Source organism: Chelon labrosus, assembly GCF_963514085.1.
Source record: "Chelon labrosus genome assembly, chromosome: 14".
NCBI classification, from domain to species: Eukaryota; Metazoa; Chordata; class Actinopteri; order Mugiliformes; family Mugilidae; genus Chelon; species Chelon labrosus.
In genome coordinates this window covers 4,270,581-4,282,756 of record NC_140347.1, presented here as the reverse complement: position 1 = coordinate 4,282,756, position 12,176 = coordinate 4,270,581, and the positions used below count along the sequence as shown (strand labels likewise).

The 12,176-nt window shown below is 40.7% G+C and overlaps 2 protein-coding genes across 2 annotated transcripts in view; one reads left to right on the top strand and one right to left on the bottom strand.

Moving 5' to 3' along the window:
• The window catches only part of naa20 (N-alpha-acetyltransferase 20, NatB catalytic subunit), a 163,280-nt gene that overhangs the window by 66,194 nt on the left and 84,910 nt on the right, over positions 1-12,176 (bottom strand). The gene's annotated exons all lie outside the window — the stretch shown is intronic.
• On the top strand, positions 881-2,464 carry LOC311499651 (nuclear factor 7, ovary-like; the record flags this gene model as incomplete). Its single annotated transcript, XM_084560723.1, has 2 exons — positions 881-962; positions 1,071-2,464. The coding sequence occupies exon 2, from the start codon at positions 1,088-1,090 to the stop codon at positions 2,462-2,464; it is 1,377 nt and encodes a 458-aa protein (XP_084416849.1). The 5' UTR covers positions 881-962; positions 1,071-1,087.

Genomic DNA, 12,176 nt, shown 5'->3' with positions numbered 1-12,176 from the left:
GGAAAGAGATATTGTTGTTAAGTTTTTAAAATTTTGGTGCTTTGAGCACCACAAGCCATCTTGTTACATTATATTGGAGAGAAGAGGTAATTTAAACGTGAACAAAAATAAACATTGAACATGTGCGTTTCCCTTCAGCCGAGTGCAACGTCTCTTCTCTGGGGGTCTTTTACTTCAGTAAAATTACCCATTTAACAAAATAAAAATGCAAAAAAGTACAAACTGACAAAACAACGTTACCATAACGGCGGTAAATATAATTCGTTACTTCCATCCCAAATAATTAGCCATAGCCATACACACATTGTCTTTAGAGTTTAAGACATGTTGAAGCGAGAGATGATAACTTTCTTTATAAAAGGACCTGAAGCAAGCAGTTGATGTGAGGAAACCCACCAACATCTCAGAAATGAAGTGGTTCTGTTCTGAGGAATGGGCTAAAATTCCTCCAAGCTGCTGTAGAACACTGATCAGCAGTTACTGGAAACATTTAGTTACAAGGAGGTCACAGAATATACTGGAAACGAGGAGGCTTTGATATGAAATATTGGCTGACTGGGTTCTATCTTTGTCTACTTTCAGGACTTGTGTGAAAATCTGTTGATGTTCACGGACATCAAAAGATTTTTTAAGCAGCTCTGTTTATATCAATATACACAAAACACACAATGAAGTAACTCACTCTGCAATAAAACACCATTGGACTGAAACACTCCTGACTGACAGGTCAAAGTTCAACATTTATGAGAACAGTTCAGGTAAAGCTCCGCCCCCTCACCTGATTTAACTGAGACAAATCAGGAAACAGTTTACTATTGTGTGAGACTAAAGAGAAGCACAGACGATCAGATTTACCTTCAGACCAAACTAACACCTTCCTCTGAGTGAGTCCAGCTACAGGAGAGAAAAGTGGAAAACTACAACACTGCTGCTTCAAGCTGCTGACTCTCCACACACTGAAGGTGAGTTTGACCAAAAACAGGACTCAAAGTCAAAGTAAGCTTCAGGGAAGTCAGTAGAAGATGGAGGAGAGACATGACTGACTGGACTTTGTGTCTGCTGTGTTTCAGCTTCACTCAGAGACTAAATGGCTTCCAGATCAGAGGAGGACCTCTGCTGTCCGGTCTGTCAGGACGTCTTCAGGGATCCTGTTATTCTGTCATGTAGCCACAGCTTCTGTAAAGTCTGTCTGAAGAACTGGTGGAGACAGAAACCAACACATGAGTGTCCGGTTTGTAAGAGAAGATCTTCAAAGGAAACACCACCTTTAAACTTGGCCTTGAGGAACCTGTGTGAGTCCTTCTTACAGGAGAGAGATCAGAGATCTTCAGAGGCTCGCTGCAGTCTGCACTCTGAGAAACTCAGACTCTTCTGTCTGGACCATCAGCAGCCAGTGTGTCTCGTCTGCAGAGATTCAGAAAAACACTCCAACCACAGATTCAGACCCATCGATGAAGCTGCACGACAGCACAAGAAGAACCTTCAGGAAACTCTGGAGCCCTTAAAGGAGAAGTTAAAGGTTTGTGAACAAGTTAAAGTGAAGTTTGATGAAACAGAAAAACACATCAAGGTCCAGGCCCGACACACAGAGAGGCAGATTAAGGAGCAGTTCAAGAAGCTTCACCAGTTTTTAACAGAGGAAGAGGAGGCCAGGATGGCTGCACTGAGGGAGGAAGAGGAGCAGAAGAGTCAGATGATGAAGGAGAAGATGGAGACTCTGAGCAGAGAGATAGCAGCTCTTTCAGACACAGTCAGAGCCACAGAGGAGGAGCTGAGAGCTGAAGACGTCTCATTCCTGAACAACTGCAAGGCTGCAGTGGAAAGAGTCCAGCGCTGCCCCCTGCTGGATGATCCACAGCTGCCCTCAGGAGCTCTGATAGACCAGGCCAAACATCTGGGCAACCTGACCTTCAACATCTGGAACAAGATGAAGGACATGGTCTCCTACACTCCTGTCATTCTGGATCCAAATACTGCTCATCCAAAACTGATCCTGTCTGAAGATCTGACCAGTGTGAGCAGAGGAGATAAACAACATTTTCCTGATAATCCAGAGAGGATTGATTCTTACAGGTCTGTCCTGGGCTCTGAGGGCATTAACTCAGGGACTCACAGCTGGGATGTTGAGGTTGGAGATACCACAGGATGGTTATTGGGTGTGTTAGCAGAGTCTGTCCAGAGGAAGGGAGATATAGAGTCTGGATTGTGGGGAATATTGTTCAATGGAGTTAAACACTCAACATGGTCACCACCAGATCCTCCCACTGATCTCTCAGTAGAGAAGAAGTTCCAGAGGATCAGAGTGAATCTGGACTGGAACAGAGGAAATCTGTCGTTCTCTGATCTTGATACTAACAAACACATACACACCTTCACACACACTTTCACTGAGAGGATGTTTCCATACATTAGATCTATGGATAATCTCCCAGTGAAGATATTACCAGTGAATCAGATCAGTTAGAGATAAACATTATGATTATAAATGTGTATTGGGCTGTAACAACTAATCAGTGTCAGTGATCATATAAATTGTAGTTTTGTCGTCATGGTGTTGGGTCAGTACGTCACTGCAACCAATGAAAACACATTTAATATCTGGTGGTGGAAGTAGATCATTGTGTTTAGAGTTTAAGACACGTTGAAGCTAGAGATGATAACTTTCTTTATACAAGGACCTGAAGCAAGCAGTTGATGTGAGGAAACCCATCAACATCTCAGAACTGAAGTGGTTCTGTTCTGAGGAATGGACTAAAATTCCTTAAAGCTGCTGTAGACCACTGATCAGCAGTTACCAGAAACATTTAGTTACAAGGAGGTCACAGCATTAATAACTCTACAAGTCTAATATTTCTGTTTAATTCATTTGATTGGGTCCTCTTTGTCTACTTACAGGACTTGTGTGAAAATGTTTTGACTCATTTTTATGAAGAAATGTATAAAATACTGAAGGATAGAACAACTTTGAAGCAGCTTTGTTTATATCTATAAACACATAGGACAGAGTGGAGCAACTCACTCCACAGCGTAAATGCCTTCAACTGATGTTTCCTCTAAGATTAAACACTGTGGCCTGAAACACTCCCCTGACTAACAGGTCAAAGTTCAACATTTATGAGAAGAGTTCGGGTAAAGTTCTCTCTCACCTGATTAACCTGAGACAAACCAGGAAACAGTTTATTATTGTGTGAGACTAAAGAGAGACACAGACGATCAGATTCACCTCCACACCAAACTAACACCTTCCTCTGAGTGAGTCTGTTAGTGAATAATTTCTCTTCCCTATGGATAGTTTGTGTAGTTAATGTTAGATTACTGCTGGGGTCAGTTATCTGCCCTATTTTCTCTCTGAGGAACATGCCAAGGCCATGGTCCCTATTTGGCGTCTTCAATCTCACTCTCTGGCTGTCTACAGACACAGCTGTAGAGTTAGATGATAACGTCCTCCGTTCCTGGAAGACACTTTGTATTTCCTAGCTGGTGTGAATCCTTATCTTCATGTTTATGTACTATAGCCAATTGGATGTTAACACATGTCCCCTTTGCTGCCTCGGCCCACCTTTCTAGTATAAGAATCCGAGCTTTACTCTTTGTCCCTTAGAACTGAGGTGGACTCATGCACTTATGTTGTGATGACGAATCTTCTGTTCTCCTCATATACGAGCCTAAATAAACTCCTTCAGCATAAGACATACAGGACTCTGGTACTACTTCTTCTTCATCAGCATACCCAGCGATCCTTAACAGGAATAAGCGGTTACTGATGGATAAATGAATGAATTAAATGGTTTTATTTAAGCATTAAACAATTCTGTTGGTCCATCTTAATGTACTTGGGTTGAATCAACTTAATTTATTATGGTTGATTCAATGTTTTTACTAGGATTGTGTCCAACTTAATTTACTTGGGTTGGGTAACTTAAGTAATTTGAGGCAGAACAACTTATTTATATATTTATATTTGTATACTCTGTATTGTCAAAGGTTGCATCTTTGTTCCACTTACTTCAGTTTTTATCTCTGTGTAAGACCGACGTCTGCAAGCAATGTTTCAGAGAGTGTGCTGGTTCGATCCAGGGCCCCGGCGGGAATCGTATATTTCACATATTTATGAGAATTAAAGCATGTAAAAGATACCAAACTGTAAAGGTACAACTTCATTGTTATTCTGTGCTGTCTTCAATTTGGAAGTACATGCCAGGTTTGTTTACAAATGCTATGCAGTGAGTAGGTAAATTAAAAAATTAAAAAAGTTTTAAGGCCTCATCTTTTCCAAAAATTTACCGTTAACGGGAATTTACCTTAATGAAGATAAAGGTAAATTTACATACCGTGTATTCCCTCACCAGCTTCTCTGGATATTCGTTCAAGTAGACACAAAGGCCTTTGAGGATGAACTCCCGTCGGACGTCAATGCTGTCAGTCTGCAGATCAGAGACTATCTTTATGATATACCTCCTCATATATGATACAATTACTTTTAAAGCATGACACGATCAAAGGAAATGATTATTTACTGCAATATCCATGTGTATGTTACTATTTGAACTCATGGAATCCAGCAGTATTATAACTATTGAAAACTGCTTGATGCCTCAAAAATCAGACATGATGCCTGAGAACTTTAAGGCCAGGGATTATCTTGAGTAATCGGGTCATGATTTCTGGAAAGAGACATTGTTGTTGAGTTTTTAAAATTTTGGCGCTTTGAGCACCACAAGCTGAGTGCCATGTTGTTCCATTATAATGGAGAGAAGACAGACATCTGTATGGCTGATATATCCAACACTCTGCAACTCACACCAAAACTATCTAGATGGATAAATAGAACAAGAGATAAGCTGAAAACTATGGAGTTTTGGTTTTGGGGTGAACTGAGATGAAGGAAACTGGCTTTTCAGTTCTGGAGAGAGAGGTAATTTAAACGTGAACAAACGGAAACATTAAACATGAGTGTTTGCCGTCAGCCGAGTGCAACGTCTCTTCTCTGGGGCTCTTTTACTTCGGTAAAATTACCCATTTAAAGAAATGAAAACTCAAAAAAGTACAAATTGACAAAACAACGTTACCATAACGACGGTAAATATAATTCGTTACTTCCACCCCTGATAATTAGCCATAGCCATACACACATACACACATACACACATACAAACAAAGTTTAACACACGTTGAAGCTAGAGATGATAACTTTCTTTATACAAGGACCTGAAGCAAGCAGTTGATGTGAGGAAACCCACCAACATCTCAGAACTGAAGTGGTTCTGTTCTGAGGAATGGGCTAAAATTCCTCCAGGCTGCTGTAGACCACTGATCAGCAGTTACCAGAAACATTTAGTTACAAGGAGGTCACAGCATTTATAAATCCACAAGTCTAATATTTCTGTTTAATTCATTTGATTGGGTCCTCTTTGTCTACTTACAGGACTTGTGTGAAATGTTTTGAGTAATTTTTATGAATAAATGTATAAAATACTGAAGGATGGAACAACTTTGAAGCAGCTTTGTTTATATCAATAAACACATAGAACAGAGTGGAGCAACTCACTCCACAACTTCAACCTAAGTTTCCTCTAAGATTAAACACTGTTGATTGAAACACTCCCCTGACTAACAGGTCCAACTATATTTATGAGAAGAGTTCAGGTAAAGCTCCGCCCCCTCACCTGATTTACCTGAGACAAACCAGGAAACAGTTTATTACTGTGTGAGACTAAAGAGAGACACAGACGATCAGATTCACCTTCAGACCAAACTAACACCTTCCTCTGAGTGAGTCCAGCTACAGGAGAGAAAAGTGTAAAACTACAACACTGCTGCTTCAAGCTGCTGACTCTCCACACACTGAAGGTGAGTTTGACCAAAAACAGGACTCAAAGTCAAAGGAAGCTTCAGGGAAGTTAGTAGAAGATGGAGGAGAGCCATGACTGACTGGACTTTGTGTCTGCTGTGTTTCAGCTTCACTCAGAGACTAAATGGCTTCCAGATCAGAGGAGGATCTCTGCTGTCCGGTCTGTCAGGAGGTCTTCAGAGATCCTGTTGTTCTGTCATGTAGCCACAGCTTCTGTAAAGTCTGTCTGAAGAACTGGTGGAGACAGAAACCAACACACCAGTGTCCAGTTTGTAAGAGAAGATCTTCAAAGGAAGATCCACCTTTAAACTTGGTGTTGAGGAACCTGTGTGAGTCCTTCTTACAGGAGAGAGATCAGAGATCTTCAGAGGCTCTCTGCAGTCTGCACTCTGAGAAACTCAAACTCTTCTGTCTGGACCATCAGCAGCCAGTGTGTGTCGTCTGCAGAGATTCAGAAAAACACTCCAAGCACACATTCAGACCCATCGATGAAGCTGCACGACAGCACAAGAAGAACCTTCAGGAAACTCTGGAGCCCTTAAAGGAGAAGTTAAAGGTTTGTGAACAAGTTAAAGTGAAGTTTGATGAAACAGAAAAACACATCAAGGTCCAGGCCCGACACACAGAGAGGCAGATTAAGGAGCAGTTCAAGAAGCTTCACCAGTTTCTAGACGAAGAAGAGGAGGCCAGGATGGCTGCACTGAGGGAGGAAGAGGAGCAGAAGAGTCAGATAATGAAGGAGAAGATGGAGACTCTGAGCAGAGAGATAGCAGCTCTTTCAGACACAGTCAGAGCCACAGAGGAGGAGCTGAGAGCTGAAGACGTCTCATTCCTGAACAACTACAAGGCTGCAGTGGAAAGAGTCCAGCGCTGCCCCCTGCGATTTTACTTTTGGAAACATCAGTTACAGGTATGTAAGTTGTGGAGTGAGTTGCTCCACTCTGTTCAATGTGTTTATAGATATAAACAAAGCTGCTTCAAAGTTGTTCCATCCTTCAGTATTTTATGCATTTCTTCATAAAAATGACTTAAAACATTTTCACACAAATTCTGTAAGTTGACAAAGAGGACCCAATCAAATGAATTAAACAGAAATATTAGACTAGTGGATTTATAAATGCTGTGACCTCCTTGTAACTAAATGTTTCTGGTAACTGCTGATCAGTGGTCTACAGCAGCTTGGAGGAATTTTAGTCCATTCCTCAGAACAGAACCACTTCAGTTCTGAGATGTTGGTGGGTTTCCTCACATCAACTGCTTGCTTCAGGTCCTTGTATAAAGAAAGTTATCATCTCTAGCTTCAACGTAAGAGGAATAAGAGGAAATCTGTCGTTCTCTGATCTTGATACTAACAAACACATACACACCATCACACACACTTTTACTGAGAGGATGTTTCCATTCATTGACACTGAGGATGATAAACTCCCAGTGAAGATATTACCAGTGAATCAGATCAGTTAGAGATAAACATTATGATTATAAATGTGTATTGGGCTGTAACAACTAATCAATGTCAGTGATCATATAAATTGTAGTTTTGTCGTCATGGTGTTGGGTCAGTACGTCACTGCAACCAATGAAAACACATTTAATATCTGGTGGTGGAAGTAGATCATTGTGTTTAGAGTTTAAGACACGTTGAAGCTAGAGATGATAACTTTCTTTATACAAGGACCTGAAGCAAGCAGTTGATGTCACATACCTGCAGTGTCCACTCCTTCAAGTTTGTAGTTCTGGGTTGCAGTGTGATGGTGGGTTTTTTAAGGGAAGTATTTTTTCTTTTTGATTATTATATTTTATTTTTGTGCATGGTGGCGACCCCCACCCTCACTCCATCCTCTGTGCTTTCCCTGATGCCTGGCTTAAGCTAATCCCATTATCAGTGAGGCGGCCTGACGCTGATGTGGCCTGCTAACTGACCAGCTGCTCCGAGTCTGGCCACCGCCAACACACATATGTACACTGAAAAAAATGTCAGTCGGCTAAAGTCACAAAGCTGGAAACATTCAAATGTTTTGAACTTTAGAGTTTTGTCTATAATTTTAAGAAAACGTCTGACTTCATGTCTCTATATTTCCTGACAGCTCGTATTAGCATGCGTTGCCACACATGCTAGCAGTCAGCAGCAAGCACAAAATCGCTGCAGCCTTTTCTGGGGGTGTTTAGGCTTCAGTTTTGTGAAGGAGGCAGGAAGTGTTGATCTTTATATTTACAGCTTTAACTTTGCGCTAACACAGCAATTTTGCTAGTTATTCTTTTTTAAAATGGAACCAGCCGTTTTATGCTAAGGTTATAATGTCATACTAATTTTAATGTTATAATAAAACAAGCTAACGCCTGCTGGATGCTAAACAAGTTGTTTTTCTGGCCATCTTTACTTCCACTGCTCACATTTCTTTCATGGTAGAGAGTTGTTCTGTACTCTCTCCATTGAGAACTGATTCTACTCCAGCAATCAGATCATGTGGGCGGGACTTTATGTAGTGATGTACAGAACAGTAGTCATGCATGCTAATTTAGCTGTTTTTTGAAATCTTAGAATCAGATTTTGCATATAGTGAGCCACCCACTGGCTCTGCTGCCTGATAGCCAGCACGCTAGCCCAGACGATGTAACAGAAACTGAATTGTTGTGAAGTTCTATCTACGACGCAACAGTCTAATGCAGAGAGAGTCACCCGGAGTGTCGCTAATCCAGACTCCCAAACAATGTGAGAGATAAAAGAAAGCAAGTAGAAGACAGTTGCTGCCACCTGGAGGCAATGGCGTGGATAACGAGCTGAGACAAAATCAACTTTTATTTGCAGGTTAAATCCTATGAGAGTTTGGTTTACGATGTCCGGTGGCTGTCGGGACAGAGATTTTAATCTCAGCTTTTTCTTTTCCCCAAACACTTCCTAAACTGGTGCTGTAGAAAATAATCCACATCATTCTTGGTGATTTCAAAGACTTCTTCAAATTCTAGCAACAGTATCTGGCAAATATCCAGTTTTCTCACAAACCCACTCAGCACCATTTAATTTTCAGTATCTTCAGCCACTTTTGATTGATTGGTTTTCACTCAGAGTTACTGTTAAAATCCATCCTGGTATCATCTAACAGTGGACCAGTAAGTATTTTGTGGTTTTGGTCGATGATGTCACGCTGTGTAATCTCAGTTAAAGGAACACCCACACTGCTGTCCTAAACCAGAACCTTAAAACTATTGTTTCTGTGATTTAATGCTGTCAAAAAAGAGCTTAAAATGTGTTGCTAGGCACAAAAACAAAAAACTCTGCAGGTAATATTAGCTTTTCCTGGCTTCCCCGTATCCCAGCTAACACTAGCTGTTCATAAATTCCTGGCCACTCATCTAATAGTAGCACTTCATAGCCCTCCAGCTATCAGTAGCTTTTCTTAGCCTCCCAGCTAAGAGCGGCTCTTCCTAGCTTCCTTGCCTACCAGCTATCAGTAGCACCTCCTAACTTGCCAGCTAACAGTAGCTCTTCCTAGCCTCCAAGCTAGTAGTAGCTTTTCCTTGCCTCCCAGCTAATAGTAGCTCTTCTTAGCCTCCCAGCTAATAGAAGCTCTTCCTAGCCTCCCAGCTAACATGATCTCTTCCTAGCCTCCCAGCTATAGCCTCCCAGCAGTCAGTAGCTTTCCCTAGCATCCCAGCTAATAGTATCTCTTCATAGCCACTCAGCTAACAGTAGCTCTTCCTGGCCTCGTAGCTATCAGTAGCTCTTCCTAGCTTACTAGCCTTGCAGCTAACAGTAGCTCTTGCTGTCTTCTATTTGTTAGTGAAATAGTGCTACACAGTTGAAACAACATCTCTCTTTGTGATTATAAACCAACGCTCAACACCAGAACATCCATGTAGACCAGATTTGGATCAGACATAATGACCTGACTGAACAATAATTGGTAATAATTGAGTTTTCTGGTGCAGCGTCAGGTGATGTCGACCGTCCTCTGGGTTCAGCTCTGAACCAACACTGATTAATAATTTATGGATGGCTCCATTATTCCACTTTACTCAGTTCAAAGGATGAACATTTGCATCCAATTTGTTCTCTCCGCTATAAAGACAAGCTGCTTCTTTTTTTTTTTGCATCAGTATTTCTCTCATAAATGGAATTTGGGACGGTCTGTCCTCACATCAGTGGATAAAGAAGATTAAAGTGGGAGCATCCTGCGTTCCCTCCCTCCCTGCCTCCTCCTTCTCCTCCTCCTCACCCCTCCTCCCTTTACCTCCCCCCTCCTTCCATCTCCAGCTCGGCCTCGGGGCTTTGATGTGTCTTCCCCGATGCTTCTGAGGAATAAAGTGGAGTCGTGCGTGTGTGTGTGTGTGTGTGTGTGTGTGTGGGGGGGGGGGTTCTGAAGAGGGTTTTATTCTGTTGACCAAACAGAAACAAACACTTTCAGTGTCTACACTGTAAAAAAATGAAATCTAACCAAGATGAAATGTCTTAAATCAAAGCAGAATCTGCTCATTGTATATATAATAAACTGTTTATTTTCAATAGTCACCTTCCATAAATGTTCTTTATCTTGACTTTATTTCTCATTTCATTTTTTTCTAAAAAGCACTCCTCAAAGACAAGCTGAACAGGTCTCTAAAAATGTCCCCACTTTCCAAGATGTCTTAAAATGTCCTCACTGTGCAAAAAATGCTCAAAAACTACCAAAAATAAAAATAAAAATATCTCTTTCTGAAAATGTTTACACTTTGGAAAATTACTTTATATTAAAGAAATTAAAAGAAAATACACTGTAAAAACTGAAATCGAACTAAGATGGAATATATTAAATCAAAGCTTGTTTTTCTGTGTATTTTATTCCTAAATGATCTTAATAATAAGCTTTTGTAACTTGTTATTGTAGTAAGTTGATGGTTAAAATGATTCTTAAGAGTTTAGATAAACAGACATATGCACGACTACTTTGATAAATTTAGAATTTCTTATTTCAAACATCTTAACACAATAAAAACAGATCAACACTAAATTTAATTCATTGTTTTATTGTGAGTACTGACTGTAAAGTCTGAACTATTGACACTGACTAAACTGTTGTGCTCATATTTTCCTCGAATCGACACAAATCTACTTGTTTTTAGTCTAAAAACACTAGTTTTCAGATATCTGTGGGTTCTCTGAGAATAGATAATACATTTGTTGACTATTTTACATATAAAACGTTTTTTTCTTGTTTTGTAAAGGTGAGCTTTTACAGTGTATGTATGGCATTAACCTGGTTCAGACTTCCTTTCTGTAAATGTTTATATGCTGATATAAAGAAAATGATTTTTTTTTAAGTATTTGCATGTGTGTTGTTAAAATGTGAGGCTACACTGATAAACATTTTATTCTCTGCATATAGTGGCTAAACATTGAGGATATTTGGGCTTCGATACGGAGCCAGAACAAGATGTGATGATTTTGTTTTGCTGGAAATAAAAAACAAATTTTCATTCATAAACTAAATTCTGTTTTTCTTTTTTTTCCCAACTCGTCATATCAGGTAAATCCCGTCCGATAACAACACTTAAAATAAAAAGCGCAGCTCATTCTTTGTCGCTGAACAAAGACTTCACTCCACAGAGTGACAGAAAAGAAAAGGAAACTTCTTCCAAAAATAAGAAAAAATTGACGACGACAACAAAGCAACAGGAGGCGAGTGGGGAAACGTACCATTAGCTCCCCGCTGAAAGGAGGCCGAGCGGCGTTAAATGTCACTGCATACATCTGGTTTCTGTGCTTACAAATGACTATTGATTCCGCTCCCTCGGCCCAAACTCCTTCATTTATTTACAGTTTTTTTTGTTTGTTTGTTTTTTTGGTTTGCAGGCTGGTTATAGTGCGATAACGCTTCCAACGACGGGCACAGACTAAAAGACGCTGCTGGCTGGCTCGCCGTTTTTCTCTGTTGAATCCCTGCACATCGCCAGTATCTGGGCAGATATGTACAGTCTCCCTGCCTGTCTCATTTCAATTGGCCTCCATCTGTTTTGTCCCTCCATGAAAAGGTCTATTATGATCCTCTGCTCTTTGTACAAATGGACTATAAGCGGATAGGGACCCCTCCACCCTCCACCCTCCTCACTCCACCCTCCCTGAAACGTTAGCCGTGGATTCCAAGGAGCTTGTCCTGCCGCTGCGTTAATTATCCAGCGCCGGCGGAGGATCTTAATTCTAACGAGTTTTAAAATGTCCAGATTTTCTGCTAAAAAAAGAAAGAAGAAGAAGAAGCTGAGAGGGATGGATGGATGGAGGGAGGGAGGGTTAGCGGGCTCTTTATTAACCCTACAGTGACTAGCTAATGTGATTGAAGTGGAACCACCT